The following is a 20,441-nucleotide window of genomic DNA, read 5'->3' on the forward strand; positions in this document are numbered from 1 at the left end:
ATAAAATTAAAAAACAAAGTAAAATAAAATAAAATAAAATAAAATAAAATAAAATAAAATAAAATAAAATAAAATAAAATAAAATAAAATAAAATATAATAAAATAAAATAAAATAAAATAAAATAGAAGATACTTTTGAAAATCGGGTGCTGTCGATCCTTTTGAGAATCGAGTTCTTGGTACTTTTGGTATCGATACTGCCCAATACCCCAAAACTTTATATAAAAGTCTGGAATTTCCATAAAAATTCTATCGAATTTAAATGTTATATTGTACAGAAAAGAACCAGCAGAATAACTAATCAAAAACCACAACAAAAATTAATGGATTATTATTAAGGAGTCCAAATTCTGCTGACACAGGCGGGACAAATCTTACCCCGGGTGGGTCACGTACAAGTTTCTTCCTGAAACGGAGCTCCTAGTGTGGTTCATATCAAAGGGCTTAGTAATGATCAGTGCAAGAGGTAGTATACAAGAACAATTGCCCCATTGTTATCACAGTACAGTCATTTGAAGAGTAACGTTACTCTGCAGTTCTCAGGATCAATTTTAGGGGTCAATTGTTACACCATATGAAAGTCCCCCTATTTATCTATTATAAAGTTATGGGGGCATGAATTATTTGCAAACGTATGCAATTTTATGTGCGTTCTCTGAATGCAATTTCGCGTGGTTCATCTGACTGAAATGAAGTTAAGGTGATATATTTCGAAGATGCCTCAATGATTCGCAAGTTTGTTTGGACTCGAGATATTTTTGTGGGATTATTTTCATGGCCAAGCTAAGCTCAAAGTTAGCTATATTTTGGTGAAATCATGGTACCTAAGAAAAAATCTCCTTTGCTTAAGTATAATGCGACTGAATTATCTATGCATATATTTAGGTATATCAGCTTTGTTACTTAAACGCTTTGTATTTTATTAAATGTATAAGTTAGGCCACGTATTCAATTTTCTTGGTTGTCACTTTTGAGTTAATTATCTGTATAGACAGTTGAAATGCCAACAGCAATATCCCACCTGTGGTTAAGAAAGCCTCAGTTATCATGGACTTATCTGGCGTCCTAATGGTAGTAATGCTTGCCTTGACATTTCCAGCTGATAACTCGAAATCTTTTACTTCATAGCATAGCCCATCAAGAGCAACTTTCCCATCGGAAATTGCAAATTAGTTGTCACCCTGAATTTCAAAATTTTGGAGCATTAAACATAGGTTTGCAGCTTTAAAATTGGTTTTTATTGTAAGTCTGCACCATAAGAAAACAATTGTGACGATCATTGGCTGCACACGATAAAGCGTCAAAAAATATCTAAAGTAAGCAGCCAAAACCTAAAATATTAAGCGAAAAAATACAGTGTAATCGAACAGAAAAGAAAATATTTATCAGCAAAAATAAAAAATTGTTTACAACGCAAAACTATAAAATTATGAAAAGTTATGCTAAATTATTTTCATAACTCTGATAGTATTTTGCGGAGACACCACCAATGAATGACATTTTAATTAGAGCTCACCCAGGCGTATGATTAATATTTAACGCAGCTAAACACACATCCAAACACAAATTTACAAGAACACCTATGTATTAACATACAAGAGCTTTCGTACACACACTAAGTAATACATACATACATACCGCTAAGTTGCGTGCCGTCGAAACTGTTTGACGATTTAATTATGGAGATAAAATGCAATTATAATTTGTAGTTTTTGCAGGATAAATTTCCATCATGTACGCACATACATATCTGTGTTGTTCAATTAAAGTAGCTTAAGTGACTTTAAAAGCTTGACTATGAATTAATCCCTTGCAAATTTTTTTATTTTTATTAAGCTTCTATTAAAAGGGCATCTTGAACTACACCTATGGCTAGTTAAACGTTAAAATATGGTTTGGGAACCCAATGAAATGTTGCACTAAAAGGAAAAGGCTCTATCCGAACTTAGGCTACTTTAATTGAATGGCACATATATACATATGTGTGTATGCATAGATAAACATTTCTACACAAAATCAATAAACTATGACCACTTTCGAGTTCCACTAAACCGTTACTGATTACTTTGATAAATGTTATGGTATCCAACTTGTTAAAATAATTTTCTCAATTAACCGCATCCATCAATGTCAGCAGTTTGCATGAGACGCGGTCAAGCATGCACACTAGGGTGTTCGATTGGTTGCCTTTTTTTCGAAAACCGGTTGTCGACTTACTCGAAACATGAAAGTTGGAAAACAAGAGCTTCTCCATTTTCAAATTAGAAAAAACATTTTCATTCTACATTTCGCAGCTTCTTTTTCACAGTTTGGTAATACAAAACACAAGAAATTGTGTTAAAATTTTAATACTTTGGGACCTTCTGTAATCAAACCGATAACAGCAAGCACCTCTGCAAACGCAGCTACAGCCAAAGGTATGTAAACGTAAATTTCTTACAAAAACACATTTAATTTCAAATTGAAAACATATTTCTGTGCAAAAAATAATTTAAAATCGCAGGCATGGAAAAAAGCAAAAATATTGAAAAAGTCATCACACTTTTCTCGTCTGTAGATTTTAGAACTGGTTCGGAACTATAGAGTTTTGGTCTAGTGCGGAACTATCGAAGAAAGAATGCAGTGGAAGGCAATTGACACTTCCTAGGACATCGCAATATTAAATTCACAAGCCGCTAGCATACAAAAGAGAACTTGTCATTGTTCTAAATTCTCTAGTGCTAAACCAGTTCGGTACTAGTACGTTTCCCGAACGGGTAAAAAATGCAAACAAATACTTTTTAGATCCATATATATTAGGCTGGGTCGATTTTGTCTGGGGGAAAATAAAGGTCATTTGATTGTATTGTAATAGTAATATTATGTTATTTTAGTACTAGGAAAATATTAATTGGCCACAAAAGATTGAAGTAAATCATATCTTTAGCTCGAGCAATTGATGCAAAGGATTAAATTTTTGAAAAAGTAACTTTCGTTCCTAATATCTAGAGAATAGGTTAACCGATTGAAGCGGGCGATATATCAGATTATAGGTTATGCAATTTACTATCTCGCGTTCATAAGTTATTTTGCCATACAATTTCAAATCGGCGATATATTTTGAAGGAACACGCAAAAAATAATCTTTTCTCTTACATACAAATTTTTAGTATCTCGTTAATCTGTGTTATATTAATAGAACCATACGTGTAGTTAAACCCCGATGTAGATAGTTCTCAAAATTATAGTTAAGGCGACTCATCCTCGATATGGTATTGTTTGATAGTGAATTCGAGTATTGATCTACATATGTAGATTCACTTAATATGAATAACTGGAGTCACATCCAGTTTTAGTACATTATTTAATTAATTTAATTGTATCGATCATAAAAAATTGGTTTAATTCTCTAATATAAACACTAAACCGTTTTCCTAAACCTTGAATTCGTAACAAGGATTCGCATTATCTGACTAGTGTGCTTTGTTACACTTGGTGGTCCATGCGCGGGCTCTTGCGCTTCAAATAAAATGATAATATTTTACAGGCTTGTAATTGACCTTATAAAACAAAATTTTATCACTATTACAAAAAGATTAAATGAATATAAAAATTTCGACCCGCCCTAATATATATGTATGTATATGCATATACTTATTCAATGCTGAGTAGATAACTAAAATTTTGTCCGTTCAGCAGCACTGCAGCACATATTATTGCATTAAAACTTAACTAGTTACATTTATCTGAATACGTAGAAATATATGTGAATATATGTATGTATGAATATCTATAAAACATCGCACACACGGCAATACACCGCCACAGCTGCTGCTATCGTTATTGCTATTCCATCAAGTGTGAGTAATTCCTCTTCAGTGTTGCATTATTCCTGCACAATGTCCAATCGTATCTACCTTAACGCATAATACTTTACCCACATACATGCATACACACTTATGTACATATTAACATTTCCCCATTCGTACAGCTGCACTTTGCGAAATTCCCCAAACGCTTGTTATACCAGCTACTACTAGTTATAATTGCTCTTTTGTGTTAGCGTGTTATGCTTCCCCCCCCCATTCTTCGTATTCGCTTTCTACTTCTCTTTCATATTGCTGCAATTACTCACCCAGATATGTGTCATGTTGTGGCATATATTCTTGCATCTCGGACAATAGCACCGCTATGTCCTGTGAATCCTTTGTAATGCTGCATAATTCCTCTTGATTGAAGTCAGGCGTTATTTGTTTGCATAGCAGTATTTGACTGATGACATTGCCGAGATTTGAGGGACCAGCGCGATTTTCTGTAAAAAAATATGGAGGGAATGAAAGAAAACTACTTTCAGTATTTTTTTTTTCTAAAAATCAATATAAGAGAATTTTTGGATTTTAAAATTAAATTAAATTGCGATTACGAAAATATTTATTAAATAAATTGATTTCCACATAATTTAAAAATTTTAACCGCTATTATTTCGAGATAAACAGATACTGACTCTTCATATTTTCTGGAATTTAATGATAGAATAATAAGCGAAATTTACTCAATTATTTTTAATTTTAATTAAAGAATTAAATGGGTTTGTATTTTTCGGTTGTTTCGAGACCTTTTGAAATTTTATCGGTTTATTTTTTCAAAATATTTGTCCGTACTTTATTTGGATTTACCTAGGATTTTTTTTCGGGACTTTTCGATATTTAATTTTTTAAATATTCGAGAATGTTTTTCCAGTTTTTGGATTTTACCGGATCTTCGGAACTTTTCTGGACTTTGCAGAGTTGTTGTGACTATCGTAAATCTTCCGCGTCTTAGGTCAGAACAGTCCAAACATTGGCAGTTTTTGGACTCCGCTCTGTTCAATTGATCCCGAAATCCCTAAAAACAGATCCCGAAAGTCACAAAAAATTCATACAATTCAGAAAAGTATCAGATCCCAAGTTCCAAAAAGTCCAGAAAATTTCAAAAAACTGTCAATAGATTATGTAGGTACCAAGGCATATAAAACAGGTAGTAGCATTAGAGCAAAAACAACATTTGCGTGTATTTTGTTGTTACTTCTGGAATAGAAAGTGTCAAAAACTGTTCTGATTTTTTTCTTTTAAATCAAAGCATGCCATGTGAAATACAAAAAAAAAAACAAACAATAATAAAAAATTAAAAATTGAAATTGGAAAAAATAAAAATTGTTGCAACTTTCTTTCTTAGTAAATTTGTTTGCTTCTCGAAGCATTGATTCGCTTCAGTACACTTCTTTGAGAATTTTCAAACTTCAACCATTTTTCTCATTACAGGCCATTAAATAAAAACTTTATCACTATTTCCCTTCCTAACTAAAAAACATAAATAAAACATTACACTATCGCATCACTAACTTTACAAATAATTTAGTAAATAGTTAGCGTAAACGATATGCACTGAAATCTTACCAAAATTGAAATTTTATGTGCAAATATTCTAGAAACTCTCGCTTCGTAATGCACAAAAACACTAAATTATTTTACGCATTCTGTGCATCTCTGCCGTAGATGTAGTAACGGTAGTGCCACCCCTGCAGAAAAAAATATCAATTGAGAAAATAAACCACTTGTTGTGTTAGCTTATTTGTGGGATTTCGATAAAATATATAGCTTTTATTTAACTACAAAAAGCTAACCAGAAATTAGATGAAAAGTAATGCGGGAGTCATGCAGACGTAATCGGCAGTTTGTTTGCTTTAAAAAAAATTCTATTGAAATATCCTCATGAAAATTTTATTTTGAACACACTTTGTTTCTGCATTTCACAAATGCTTTTTCGAATTCATGACAAATAAATTGAAGATCGAAATATTGCATTATCATTTTGAAGTTATGTCTGACGGGATTCGAATCAGGGACCTAGCTACAAATATGTAATGTTAAATAAAGTAAGTTAAGAAAATTAGTAAAAAAATTGAAAAGTATTTACTTTCTTATTGATATTTTATGTCCAAAAGTAGTAAGTTATAAGTTAATCACGCGTTGACTATTTCACGACCATCGCCATTAAATTTTCTCAAATAAAATATAGAGCTAATGGTGACATTTAGTTTCTTTCTAATCAACTTCAAGTTAACTTATAGTAGTTAGATACATTTCCTGCAGGGATATATCAACTATGCAGCAGTGGAAGTTTAACCCAAATGCAATCAGTGCACGTGAAAAGCATTTAATTTGCAAGAAAAGCAAACTTTTGCAATGCGACTGAGTTAAAGTATGTATGTGTTGTTGTTGGCGCGCTACAGAGAGTTGCTGAGTGCTGAGTGAGTCATAGCCCAACTGGTAGTGAAAGCGAACGTAATGCGCAATGAACTTGAAGAAGTTTGCAATAATGCTTACAACGAAATAAGTTATTCAACTAAATGGCAAGTCGGCTCACGCACATGCACACTTAAGTGCGTACCATTTGATTTTAAATCCGCTATTAATTTAGAAATAAACTTAATTTGTGATTTAGTTCGACGACTAAAAATAAAATTAAAATAAATTCCGATTTCTGTTCTTAGTTGGAAAATCACGAATCAAATTGATTTGCATGACAAATCAAGTCACATATAAAATTTGTATTTCATTTGGCTGACGAATAAAATTTTTGTTAAGTATTGAGGATTTGATACACCGTTAAGAAATTAATTTTATTTTTGGATCTGGGATGATACTAATCGCTACCCTGTAACACAGCGATAATGTCAAGCTTGATTAGTTTTAAACAGGGACCGTGAAAAAAAAGTACGTTTGATCGAAACTACATAAATACTTTGTCGAACGTTCACATTTCTAGGAGAGCAAAATGGTAATAAAAGTCTTTGGAACGTTTTGGCAAAGAACAAAACGGCAACAAAGTTATAAGGAACTTTTCCCGCGAAAAACACTCTGCGAGCTAAAGCCTCAGAAACTTTCTGAAAGAGAATGAAACTGGAAAAAAATCTTCTCTGAACTATTCCCGAAGAAAGGAAGCGAGAACAAAATTTTTTTAATGGCGTTGCATTACTTTGAAATGTTTGCCCTCCGTTGGTTGGGCTCATTGGGGGTACATCCTCTCGCAAGGATTTCTGGCAAATCAGCCGCTCTCCGCTTTTATTTAAAACCCTGGATAGGCTGATTTGTTTGCATAACCGGAACGGTATTACTCGCGATCGCCTATCAGGAGCACAGCATTCATACGATTTAAAGATTTGTATGCATAAATATCGGTGCCTAGAGTTCAGGGTTACCAAATCAAATTTTTGCCACAACGGCGATTTGGGCGGTTTTGCAACTGGTCGATGGGCGGTTTGGCAAAAACATCGACGATATGTACACATACATATGCTAATAGGCGTACAGAAACGTATAACAATTTCTTATACTCTTACACCGACGGAAATGTGTAAAAAAATCCAATATTAGCATGAAAATGCCAAATGAAACTTAATTATTATTTTTTCTTTAAATCTGTAGTGCTTGTCATGCTACGCCATTTCAATCAGACTTTGAAATGAGACCGACTCAGAAACTCTTTCATGTGAATTTCAACTAATCACACTTTTTTGGATTTTTTTTTTAGTTTTTGTGTCCCTTCATTTTATGCTATACAACTTTTCTCAGTTATTTAAGCTTCCCTATAATAAAGTGTGCGTATATGTGCTTAAGAGATTCACTTCAATTTCTGTCAGCCATAATAAAAGTAAGCACCACAAACCTTTCGAGATTTTCGCTGGCAATCGTACAACAATAAAATAAGGCGAAGTGTGAAACCAAGTTGGAATGCCCTTTGAGAGTAAAACTTCACATCCAAAGCTATCTACATTTATGATGTGTGAACAGAGTAAACGTTGAAATGCACCAGCGAACGTATCGGTGTGAGTGCACACGTAAACACTTACCGTAATAACCGGACATGTCCATTGGCACCACCTGTATGAGGCGATAACTTTTTATTAGTTCGTGTAGGAAACGTTGCGCCAGATAGAAGAGCAATACGAGATGTGGATTATCGGTGAGTACGCCTTCGCTGACAGCGCTGCAAAGAAAAGGAAGGAGTGAATTTAAAATAAGAAATGATTGCCAAGAAGTTGAATAAAAACTACGAAGTATAAGAATAGCAAATAGCTCGAGCGACGGTAAAGGGGTTTTCAGGTTAAATTCAGTTGGATAAAATTAGGCCTGATTTATTTAGGTGAGATTAGAAATATGTCATAAGAAAAAGTGAAGTTACACCCGAAATGGGAAGGCTTAATTGTGCATGCTCAAAGTTGCATTACTAAGCCAAGCATACTAGGTGAAACATATGTAGTCACGAATAAAATGATACGATTCGCTATAGCCAAGGTGCAAAGGGCCGTAAAACTTCCGCAGAATCTTTATCTCAAAATCTCGCCTCATCAGATGTTTTCATTGTCCATGCTTCTGCGCCATACGCCAGCACGGAGATTATGAGCGACTTTTGGATTTTACTACTGAATTGCCTTTTTTGTCCAAAGTACGCCTTGTTATCAAGAGTGATTTTCCATTGGAGATTAAGGCTGACAATATTATTGGTGTTAATGTTTGCTCCTAATTTAACGAAGTCATCTACTTTTTCGGACTCTTTTTTTTTTTTGGTGACCGAGATACCAAACGCTTTGCTTGTATGTCTATTTCTGAGAAGGCAGAAAGAACGTAGCTCTTGCAAAAAAATTTTGCGTGCACGATTCAGTTTCTTTTCTCATATTATCTTCTCCAACATCCATAATGAGGCCCTGTAGCTGCTGAGTTAAGCGAGACCTGGTGTTTCGAGGATATAAATGGTTCCTACTAGGAATTTTCCAGTTGGCAACCATCGCCAGAAGAATGGGCATTGCTTACGACGACTGTTTTGGAAGCTACAGGAAAGAAAGAGAACTCAAAGCAGTAGAGCACCTTATCTGTAGAATGTCTGTCGTTTTTGTGAGCTTGACGAAGAAATGCCATACCACCTTCTCTGTGAATATGCCGCTCTAGCTAGGCGAGGACTAGCTTCCTTTGGTGGCGCTACCCTCCATCCATTTGAAATTTGGAAAAAACGCTTTTGGAGGTGCTAGGCTACACAAAAAGGCCTTCCCATATAGGGCGGGGGCCCGCGCACAATATACCACTTTAGAGGTCGCGGTGCATATGGCCCATAATAATAATAATAATAATAATATCAATTATCTTCATTATAAACAAAATTGCGCAATTTATGGACATTCGTTTTTTTGACGGTGTCTGCTGCTCTCTGCCAACTAATTTTGGAAATGCTGCTAATTTTAGATGTCTTATTTCGTTTTTAGCTATTTTCTTTCAATAATTTTCAACGGGTCGCAATTCTGAACAATTTGGTGGATTGTGGTTCTTTCTAACAAAAACTAGGCGCCCCGAATCTGATTAAAGGCTGCTTCGACGTATCTTTCCTCGTCCACACATACTGATTGCTGCTTACGTAGAAGTTACAAAAAGTAGATACGCGAGATTAATAACGCCAACATACCCTATGAATGTGTAAAGTACTTACTTTATATTTACAGTTAGTTTTACGCAAGTGTTGAGTAAACACAATCGACCAGTTTTTTTCTTTTCCATTATTTAAACATATTTGGAATATAACATACATATTAGCAGAGGTTGGCACTACTACATATCACAAGCTTGAGATAAAGGCGGGAGTGGCTAAGAGTGCTTATCTAATAGCTTTTATGAGCTGTCGTGTTTCCGTAAAATTTGGAAATGTTTTAAAATTATCCATGGCACAAAACGAATTTTATTAAAAATTGTTCAATATCTTTTTTCAATATTATTGAATTAGTGGATGATTTTATTGTTGGGCGTTATTTCATAGTGCAGTTTCAACTAATATCCATCATTTTCTTCGTATTAGGTACCACATTCACAGCACTGTGGTTGCCCTTTGAAAAGCTTAGTGGTAATCGTGAAACAATTAACCTTCAAATAAAGAACACTTAAAAAGTTTTTCTACCTTGCTTAAGTCACCTTCTTTGCTTTCTTATTACACCACAATTAGTAGCGATAACAAAGGCTGCCTTAAACAAAATAAGGTTAACAAGTGAGCAACAAAATTGATTGAGTCATTAGCGTAAACAAAGAAAACAGTAAAATATTTTATATAAAAACAAACGAAAAAACAGAGAAGGTAAAAAGCAAAAAAGTGAATCTAATTAAAACAAGTGACACAGAAGAGAAATAAACACATCTTGTAAAAAAAATTTAAGCAGCTTGAACCTTCAGATGCAAAAATGGAGAAAAGCAACTCAAAGAAAATAAGCAGTCAAAGCTTTTGCTGGGAAAGTGAAACTTAGAAATGAAAAAAAAAAGAAATTGATTTTCAAGAAAGTTGCATAAAGTGACATTTCATCACTCTGCTACTAAAAAACTGATTTGTTTTCGCAAAATATCAGAGGAAAACACAACAAAGTTAATTTAGTTCCCAATCAGATTTTCATAACCTCAGCCGCAAGGCAATCAAAATTAGTGGATTACAAGGAATTGAATTTGCAGCTGCACATACATCCATAAACAAAAGTCAACTACAACCTTATGCTTATACATATGTAAGTATGTTTATATGTTATACACCAAAGCATGTTGTGCACTTCAGTTTTTATTTACAGCCTCCGAATTTTCTTCTCTGTTAGCCATTAAGTTGGTACATCAGGCTTACATCAAAACATATACTTTTTTTTATTTACCTCATTCTTGCCGCTGCTGTTGTAGTTCCTGATTGCGCCATCGACCTCAGCGCCACTGTGGCATACAAATTGCAAATTAATCTCTTTTACTCAGTGCCACAGTCCAAGCTTCTGCGACCTGCTATTCCCTATGCTATCAGCGCTAAGAACCACCCGCTTGCGCAGGCAAAATTTCTCACATATTTTCTTAACACTCTTTGCTAATAAATTTTTTTAGTTTGTTTTATTTCTCTATATTCATTTTTTGCTATGGATTTTGTTGCTCAAAGCTAAGTCACTGGGTGTACGAGTTGTTGTGGCTGGCAATACACACAGTTAATTTGTGATCACTCGACGTAATGTGCATTAAATGAACATATTTACAAAAGTTTCTGGTAATTTGATGGAAATTATTAATGAAAACAACATCGTAAGTATCAAGCATTTTTTTTTCGAACCTTCTGGTTTTACTGCAGGCTAAAATTATAAAGCCTTGTTTACCTGATTTATACACTTGAATATAATAATTGCTATTCGGTTAGATGGAGCTTTGCTGCTTATACGGTAGACAGATTGATGGGATTATTTGCATTAGCAGCATTTATTTGCTTTAACTCGTGAATAATCCTCTCACAAATGCGCATTGGCTCGATGGAAATGCACGAAATAAATGAGCATTTATACTGGATTTTCTAATTTGCATTTGGCAACGCTGTCCAAAATTGGCATATATTTTCTATTGTGAATGGTGACTGTGGTTGACAGCACGGAAATAATTAAAAGAGAATCCGAAAAAAAACATATCAGAAGTAAGTTATTTTAAAAAATTTGTTAAAAACAAATGAAATATATTAAAAAAATGAATTATATCTAATTTCAGATGGCCAGCGACAAAAAACGCAGTACTTGGAGCACCAGCGACGAGAAAGTGCTATTGGATTTATGGGCGGAACGTGCGGATGACTTGCGACGGGCGAAGCGCAATCTGCATATATATGCGGATATATCGACACAGATGGCGTCAAAGTTTAGTGCAAAGGAGGTCCACATAAAAATAAGAAACATGACCCAAAGATATAGGTAAGTCATTTTCCATTTAACCATTCTGAACACTAATTGCAAATGTACGTAAAATTTCAGAGAAGAAAAGAAAAAGGTAGGACCATCTGGTGGGAGTCCCTCGCTGTGGAAACATTTTGACGCAGTCCACCAAATCATCGGTTTCAACGCTGCAAACAACGCTGAGATTTTAGAATCTTTTTCAATGGTAAAATTTCAGTTTCACACATAAATATATATGTACATATATTTTTGTAAAACTTTAAAAATACATAAAACTTCTTAAATTTAGGATATATTGACATCAGGACCACAGCCGGTGCCATCACCATCGAGTTTAGCGTCCCCATCCCCAGTGCCTCAGTCGTATCCATACGCTGCTGCTGCACCGTCATCAACCGCAGCACATCCATCGTCACCAACCGCTGTACCTTCACCGTCACCATCGCCTCAAACTTCGTCACCGCTTTCGTCGCCGGTGGAGTTGTCCAGTTCTTCGCCACTTGACACTTCGACTGCAGCTTCCACATCCTCTAAAAGGAAAAGAAATTATATGGGTGAGGTGGTGCAATTAGCTAAAGAGCAAAACGAGCTGTTAAAAGTGGTCATAGACGACGGAAAAGTTTTAACAGCAGAATGCGTTAATGCTATTAAAGAGCAAAGTAGTGCGACAAAAGAATTTATTAGTTTAATGAAAAGCGTTTTGGAAAAAATGTAACTTAAAGTAGTATACAGTATCGGTCATATCTATAGCACGCCATTTCAAAGTGATATTGTGTGCCGCTTATGTTGATTTATTTATTTTTAAGAATTTTCAATTAAAATTTTGTTCATTCTCGGACAAACCCCATATATACCCAAGTTCAACAATTTGTAGAAAACTACAAAAAAGTGTAACAAATTTTCACCTAAATTTCAAACTTTTTTCTCGGTAGTGATAGAATTTTTTTGAGGACACAGTTTTTTAGCCCCTGCAATTTTAGTCTGATAATGTGCAAATTTCAAGTAGCTACGAATTACCGTTAATTTTTTAGAATTTTTTTTGTCGCATTGGCTTCCATATAATGAATAAACTCAATTTATTTGTATATGGAAGAAAACCGCAACATCCTTGGCGAAAAAAATTCTAAAAAATCAGCGGTAACTTTTAGCCACTTGAAACTTGCACATTATCAGACTAAAATTAATTGGGCTAAAAAACTGTGTATTCAGAAAAATTCAAACACTTCCGAGAAAAAAGTTTGAAATTTAGGTTAAAATTTGTTGCACTTTTTTGTAGTTTTCTATAAGTTTTTAAACTTGGGTTTATATGGGTTCTGTTAGATAAAAAACCGTATTTTAATTGAAAATTCTTAAAAATAAATAAATAAACATAAGTGGCACACAATATCACTTTGAAATGGCGTGCTATAGATATGACCGATACTGTACATATGTATGTTTAAACACTCATGAACAAAAAAAAATGGGTGTGCGGCATTTTGATAAATTTTGTTTGTATTTGGCTTTTGTTTATTTAATGTTTATTAACATTTTACAAAATTCTAGCGTATTATATAACAAAGAGCATATGTAAAATTCCACATTTCAAAGTTACGAATTCATAAAAACTGTTTTAGTAATATATTTAGACAACTTTTTGGTATGCAGTTTTTTAAACCATTAAATTCTAGTATATTAAGTGCATCTTTAAGTAGCTGAGGATTCGAGCTGATTTTTAATAAATCTTTCTGCTGACCATATAAGGAAAATGGTTTCGCATACTCTATATGCGTAGAACCGTCAGCAAAAAAAATTATTAAAAATCAATGCGAATTCTCAGCCGCTCTGAAGATACACTTAATACACTAAAATTTAATGATTTAGAAAACTGCATACCAAAAAATTTTCTAAATATTCTGCTAAAAAAGTTTTATAAATTTTTCTAGATTTTGTACAAGCTTTGAAGTGTGGAATTTTACTTATGTTGTTTATTGTATAAAACGCTAGAATTTTATAAAAAGTTAATAAACATTAAATAAAAAAATCCAAATACAACCAAAATTTATCAAAATGCCGCACACCCATTTTTTTGTTCATGAGTATACTTATATGTAAGTATGGCAAAGTTGGAGGTGATCTGCCTACTCAAAAAAGACAAAAAAAAGTAGAATAAAAATTGATTTAATTTTGGTTTTAATCTAATTTTAGGCACATATATATGTATTTATGTAAGCAAAAGTGAATTGAAATAGAAAATAACTGAAAAGGAAATGAATTTAAATAAAAATAACTACTGCGAGCAGCAAAATAGAGTCTTTTTCCTTACGAAAACTCATAGCAATGGCATTCCTTATAGCCGCTGCTGTTAGGTCATTTTCACCAACTCTTGTTGTGTGATTAGGTTGATTCCTTGCTGATCCGTATTCTGCTGCATCCTGCATCCAGACGGAAGAAACTTCATCGTTCTCAAGTTTTAAAAAAATTGTGTAAAATACAGCAGGCCTGTATTATAACGTTAACATTTTTAGGTGCTACTTGTAAGCCTCTCCCTATTTTTCGGAAACGAGCCTTCAGCTGGCCGAAAGCATTTTCGATCACACGCCGACATTTGGACAGGCGATAGTTAAAGAGTTTTTCAGCAGCTGGTTGGTTAGCTACATATGGATATGGTTTCATCATGTGGCGCGATAACCGAAAGGCCGAATCGCCCATAAGTAGCACAGGTATATTGAATCCGCCAATAAGCTCGCTATTTTGTACGAAAATGTCTGCGCTTTCATGAAATTGTTTTAATGAACTTTTTTCAAATATGTAAGAGTCATTATTTCTTCCAGTAGATCCAATGTTAATATACGTAAATTTTGACCTGTAAGTCCAAATAATTTAAAAATATACATATGCATGCGATACAGTGCAGCCATAAATTTACATACCTGTGATCACAGCTTGCCAATAAAACCACGGAATACCATCCTTTGTAATTGTGGTAATCTACGGCATCCTCCTTTCTTGGCTGCACTTCAATGTGACATCCATCTACAGCTCCAAAGCATTGCGGAAACCCTAGGACTGCGAAACCGTCTACGATTCTTTTGATTTCTTGTTGATTTGGGGGGTATGTATTAATGCAATCCGCAAAATTATCGCAAACTGAGTGGCAAAAATCCAGAACAATTTCACCAACAGTACTTCGGCCAACTCCAAATAAACTAGAAACGGTTCTATACTCTGCTGCAGAACCCAATGAGAAAAGTGCGATAGCCACCCTCTTTTCGAGTGGAATACAACGCCTCAGGTTGCTATCAATTTTCTCCATGTTTCGTACTTTTTCGCACACTTTTTGAAAAGCCCTCCTATCGAGACGAAAGTTTTCTCTGAATCTTGCGTCGTCCATTGCACGGACATCGTGCTCCCAAAATCTGCTACTGCGGTCCTTTAGGGATACAACTAATGGTTAAAATCTTTATAAAAGAACATTTTTACTTACGAATTTCCAGATCCGCCGTACGTCGGACTGGGCATTTGCAATCCTGGCTCGTAGGATCGCGTGACTGCTCAAAATAGAATTTATTTGCGCCCTATTATTTATTAATTTAAGTAATAGTAACTGAATTTTTTCACAAAATAAAACTTGATTTTTTACGAACAGAATAGCTGTCAATAACAAAATTTTTCTTCTATCCATTTTCACTTGGCGATTACAGAAAAAAAAATTCTTCAATATCAGCTGATTAAATGCACAAGGTTGCCGTCTGTCAGGGTGAAATTTCAATTTGCATTTGTGCTTCTTAATTCAAATTAATTTTGTTCATCTGTCTACCATATTACTCACACTATGCCGCCATGTCAAATGCATCTATCTCAGCGTTTACTTCGCTGCAGTAATCTGGCAGTAGACCTCTCTCGAAGACAGTTTATGAGCGAACACAACAGAAGCATATTAAGTTCGGAGTCTTTTCCATCGGGGAAAATGAAGTTTTTAGTTGCGGTTGAATTCTGTGCTTAACTCAGATGTGAGGTGATGCAGTCGATGTAAAATAAATGCAAGTTCATAAAGATCAACGTCCTTCTCTATAAAAAGGGAGGGCACATGCTGAAGATACATTTATCTAAAGAAGTTAGGTATTTTGTTGCTATTCCTAACGAAAAATATCTCGTGAAATCCATATTTCGGCCTAGAAGGGTACATCTCCAGAATATATTGAGTTGGCTACGCAGGTTTGACAACATTCTTTGAAATTTCTCACTTGGGGATTTGGTTTTGTGCTGTTATAAAAACATCAACTTGGGTGAAAGGCTTCGAATGGTTAGTCAATAATATGCACACAGATCAGCGGGGATCCAATAAGTATGGGGGGGTGGTCCCAGAAGTACCCGACCTAACAAAGAAAACACAAGAATTTTGGGAAAAAATATATTTGTTTTTCAACATATACTCCTGTCTGTTCTGTCGTTGCCTTCTAGGTTCTTATGACAGGTACCCAGAGAAGAGAGCTGGACATTGACTGCATCACCGATCGTAGTTTTATCTTGCATTCATGAACTAGCTTACACTTGGTATCAGGAAATTATATATCCAGGTGTGCTGCCTGGACGTCTGAGTAAATCACCGCTTTTTTCTTAGTAGCACTCTTAGGCCTCACATATGCCCACGACTTCAGCATGAAATGTGCTACCATGGTTTGGCAGCCGCAGACACCGATTGAAACAATTCCCCTTGGAAACGGCTCCTCCTCGCAGTCGATCTTGGATTCATCAGTGTAGATAAATACGTATGGCTTCCTCATCATCAGAATGCCACTTCTATATTCCTTTCTGGATGGAAACCGCACAGGTGCATTCAAGCCAAATACTGGCTTGATATTCGGCATAACAAGTCGGCTACTTAACCAGGCACTGTTTTTTTTGTCTGGAAAAAAGTTTGTTTTTTGGTTTGAAAAACTGAACTTTTGAACAATCAAGCAAGCACAAAAGAGAATTTCATTTTGGTTAAAATTTTAAAAACTATACAAACAAAAATAATACAGATTTAAGTAAACAAATATTTACTTGCATTAAAGGGAAAAATTCCGATAAATTTGGGTGGCAAAAAAAATAAACAGCATTTATGTAAAACACAACAAATTTGTAAATTGGCAAGTCTTAAAGATGGCATTGAGTTGAGCATTCGACTTTTATTTCACACACACATACTGCTGCGTTGGCCTTAACAAATCATTTCTTGTCTTCCTTCCTTTTGATCATCTAGACGCCTAGACGTCCATCGGAAGTGCGAGTATATTATTGGCAAATAAAAATTATTCCATTTGAGCCAAAAAAATGTATTCCTTTAAAAGCGTAAAATGAGCAAGAATGAACAAGCGCCAGAAAATGCATGCCAACATAAATGGCAATAGCAAAAAAAGAAAATATTGGCGTGCAAAAAGTTTTCAGCAGCTGCTGCTAATGGCTGTAATGGCTTTTCTGCAGCAGCACGTTTGGCAAAACAATCCAGCATTTCTACAAATTTGTACAACGTTTTTGGCTGTCTGTTGATATTTATTTATTTTTTTTTGCAAAAGATGTGCAATAATTTCGTCGCCAAAATATTAAAAGGGTACCAGCAACGAGACCGCGTAGGAGACATGTCGACAGTGATCTTAGCTTAGGGTTTTTTTTCTTTCTTGGCATTGACCTTGGCATTGACATTTGGGCACAAGAACAGTGTTGAAGGCAAGAAAGAAGTTTGGCTGAAGCGGAAAAATGCCAAAGGTGGTTGAGTGGAGAAAAAAATACGAAACAATAAATTCTTTTGTTTAGATTTATGATGGACTATTAAAGCGAAAAGCCTGCAACAGAAATGAAAAGCAAGCCACAATGAAAAGCGCTTTTGCAGAAAATTTATTGCTAGCAAATTAAAATCCACAAAAACAATTTCATATTCACATCGCCACGCTTACATTTATATTTGTGTACTAAATTATCATGTCATTACTTTAATCGCATGCAATTTGTGCACGACACGTTACTCATGCGCCATGTAGACCGCATTCGCAATACCGAGAGTGATATGGCTGTTTAGCGAATCACTTATGGTGACAATTTTGGCTTTAAAATAAACTCATATCATATATTTTTAACTCTATTTTTTTTTTAATTTCCTCTATATTTACTTCGTGCGAATTTTACCAATTGAATTTCCGGTTTTCAAAATGATATGCAAATTACCAAAATAAAATCATAAAGTTCTCTCACCGCATACGTGACTCACATGTATGTAGATATGAAAACCACAAGAAGGAGGTGAATAAAATTGCGAGCGCAATACAAAAAAGTTCACATGTATACAGAGTATTTGTTGCTTGACTGTTTATCTGTTGCTGTATCAGCCTCAACTCGGCATACTTTGCGCCTTTTTCTCCCTCCTACAAATTTCATATGGTTTTCAGTTTTGCTTGAATGTGTATGTAAATTACAACACACATGTACATATATGTATGTGTTTGGTTTTGTAAATGTGTCCTTGTTTTTAGGCAACTGCCTCAAATTTAACTTTTTAGTCGTGTGTTGAAATTCAATGTGCATAATTTTGAAATTTGAATACCACGCCGAAAATATACATACATATTTATAAATTTAATAATATGCTTCGTGTGTAACATTTTGGCTTGCCGCAAATTATGGCTTTACACATTTAATCAAGTGTTTTGAATGAACTATTGTGCATGCGAGTTACTTCACTTCAATTATTTCCCAAACCATGCAATTAAAATTATTTACATGGACTTATAAAGTATTTGTGTAATTATAGAGTGACACAAATGCAAAATTAGCTTGACAGAAGGTGTAACCCTTAGTTAGGCGCATAAATAAAATCACATAATTAGTCGCATTGAGTGACCCAAATAAAAATGTTAAAGAAGGAATGTCAGAAATAAATAATAAAAGGAGGTGTGTAGGTATTATGAAATATATAAAAGTTCTTTATTATAGTTAACTAAAATGAACACAAATTGTATAACTTCAAAATAAAATAAAAATAAAAATTTATTTGCGCCAAAAAATTTTACGTTGGTGATCGCATGCGGTCAGCATTCAAGAGAGCAGCCACACTTATGTACGTGCCGACGTTCTGGTCGTGATTAAATTACCTAACACCCGGGGAGGGAGGAAGCTATAATGAGCCTGAAAGTGCTCCAAGCACTTCAAAACCTTTTTAAATTGGAAATGATCTTGGCCCCGAGTGCCTAATTAAGGGTTAAGATATCTACATAATTCAGGCGCATATGGGTTGCTTGTAACAGCCAAATATATTATTTGCACTAGGTGGCTGTTGAAATCTGCTACCAAACAGATAATTAGTAACTTGTTTCTATATAATTAATCTGCTCAAATCTCAGAGGTTTCGACAAGGAGCTTATCTGCTCAAATAGGTATCAGCAGACATTCACTGCAGACTATTATGCACACAAATTGGAATTTATTCCCTTATGAAAGTGTAATCTTAAACAAATTGAACGCGCAGCAGACTTGCCGACTTGCTTGTAATTTTACCAGAAACGCTTTGAAATGGTGAAGAGCCGCCTCGTCATATGTTGTCATTACCAACATTGGCCTTACTTCCCAATTGTCTACTTATTTAGCCTAAAAGTAAAATTCCTTGTCGAATTATAAGGCCGATGTTATTATCAGTGAAATTGCTGGTTGTCAAAAATTAAAAGCCTCTACTTTTTTTTCAAAATTGTAACTGTTAACAGTGAGTGTGTGACGATGCGTTAATCTTATAGTTATGGTTTGACAGAAGCAGATCGGGAATGTCCAAGCTCTCTCTCGGTCGCCTCTACTGACATCCAAATCAGGCCGCTTCCCAGAGCGCAGTGTCTTACCAGAAAGCTGCATTCCTAGTGAATAGTGTACGGAGGACACTCTTAAGGTGTACTTTTGGACACGTGCGTTGATAGTCGGCTCAGCGAGCGCTGGAATAATTGTTTCATCGTTATGGTTACGAACCAAATTTAAAAGTGATAACATTATAAGAAAAAGCAATTCATTTTTCCGCATGAATTTTTTTGTAGCACCCAAAAGGAATGCTCGCACTTATATAAACTTAAAAAAGTTACTAGAGCGAGTTCTAACCAGTGTGGCCAGATTTAATTTTCAAAAACCTGTGAATTCCCAGGCAAAGAACTGTACTTTCCACAAAAAAAACTGCAACTTTCAAAAACGAAATGATTTTTGGAACGTTAAGATTTTTTTATGGTTTTACAGCTGACCTCTTTTATCTAAAAGAGGAAAGGCTGCACCACCATCGCCTCTTTTTCACTAAAAAAATTTTAATTCAAAAAACCAAAAGAGATATTTTAATGAATTTCTACAAACCTTAAACTTTGAAAAAAAACTGTAATTTGCACTAGGAAGTAATTTAAAGAAACTCTAAGCTTGTCTAAAAACTATTTTTTACAGTTAAAACAGTGGATATGCTAACACAAAATGTAATTGTGATATTTTTACCATAATCGGCCATTAATTTAAGTTAACTTGTCTTGCCCCAAGAGCTTAGGATATTTTATGAATACCATAATTTCTTATATCCGACAATAATTGGGGCAATGTATTTGGAAAACTGCATTATCTCTATATATTAATTAAATTTTGCTAATTACGCTTTTTTTGCTTTTTGGGTTAAATTTTGAAAAAAAAGCTTTGGCAGCAAATAACATACGTATATTGTAGCTTTGTGCATGGAAAAGT

The 20,441-nt window shown here is 34.5% G+C and overlaps 3 protein-coding genes across 3 annotated transcripts in view; 1 reads left to right on the forward strand and 2 right to left on the reverse strand.

Moving 5' to 3' along the window:
- The window catches only part of LOC118741110, a 112,060-nt gene that overhangs the window by 801 nt on the left and 90,818 nt on the right, over positions 1–20,441 (reverse strand). The window contains exons 3-4 of the mRNA XM_036472944.1: positions 7,872–8,008; positions 4,116–4,292 (exon numbers count right to left, since the gene is read on the reverse strand). Coding sequence (XP_036328837.1) covers positions 4,116–4,292; positions 7,872–8,008 — 314 coding nt within the window. The remainder of the gene's footprint in view (positions 1–4,115; positions 4,293–7,871; positions 8,009–20,441) is intronic.
- On the forward strand, positions 11,492–12,503 carry LOC118741109 (protein PRRC2C-like). The gene is made up of 3 exons (XM_036472943.1): positions 11,492–11,750; positions 11,811–11,937; positions 12,022–12,503. The coding sequence occupies exons 1-3, from the start codon at positions 11,551–11,553 to the stop codon at positions 12,445–12,447; spliced, it is 753 nt and encodes a 250-aa protein (XP_036328836.1). The 5' UTR covers positions 11,492–11,550; the 3' UTR covers positions 12,448–12,503.
- LOC118741108 (putative nuclease HARBI1) lies at positions 14,090–15,532 on the reverse strand. The gene is made up of 3 exons (XM_036472942.1): positions 15,199–15,532; positions 14,645–15,144; positions 14,090–14,577 (listed from the first exon to the last, which is right to left on the reverse strand). The coding sequence occupies exons 1-3, from the start codon at positions 15,394–15,396 to the stop codon at positions 14,178–14,180; spliced, it is 1,098 nt and encodes a 365-aa protein (XP_036328835.1). The 5' UTR covers positions 15,397–15,532; the 3' UTR covers positions 14,090–14,177.

This window comes from Rhagoletis pomonella, unplaced genomic scaffold (genome assembly GCF_013731165.1).
Source record: "Rhagoletis pomonella isolate Grant_MI unplaced genomic scaffold, Rhpom_1.0 Rhpom_scaffold_00006, whole genome shotgun sequence".
Classification (NCBI taxonomy): Eukaryota; Metazoa; Arthropoda; class Insecta; order Diptera; family Tephritidae; genus Rhagoletis; species Rhagoletis pomonella.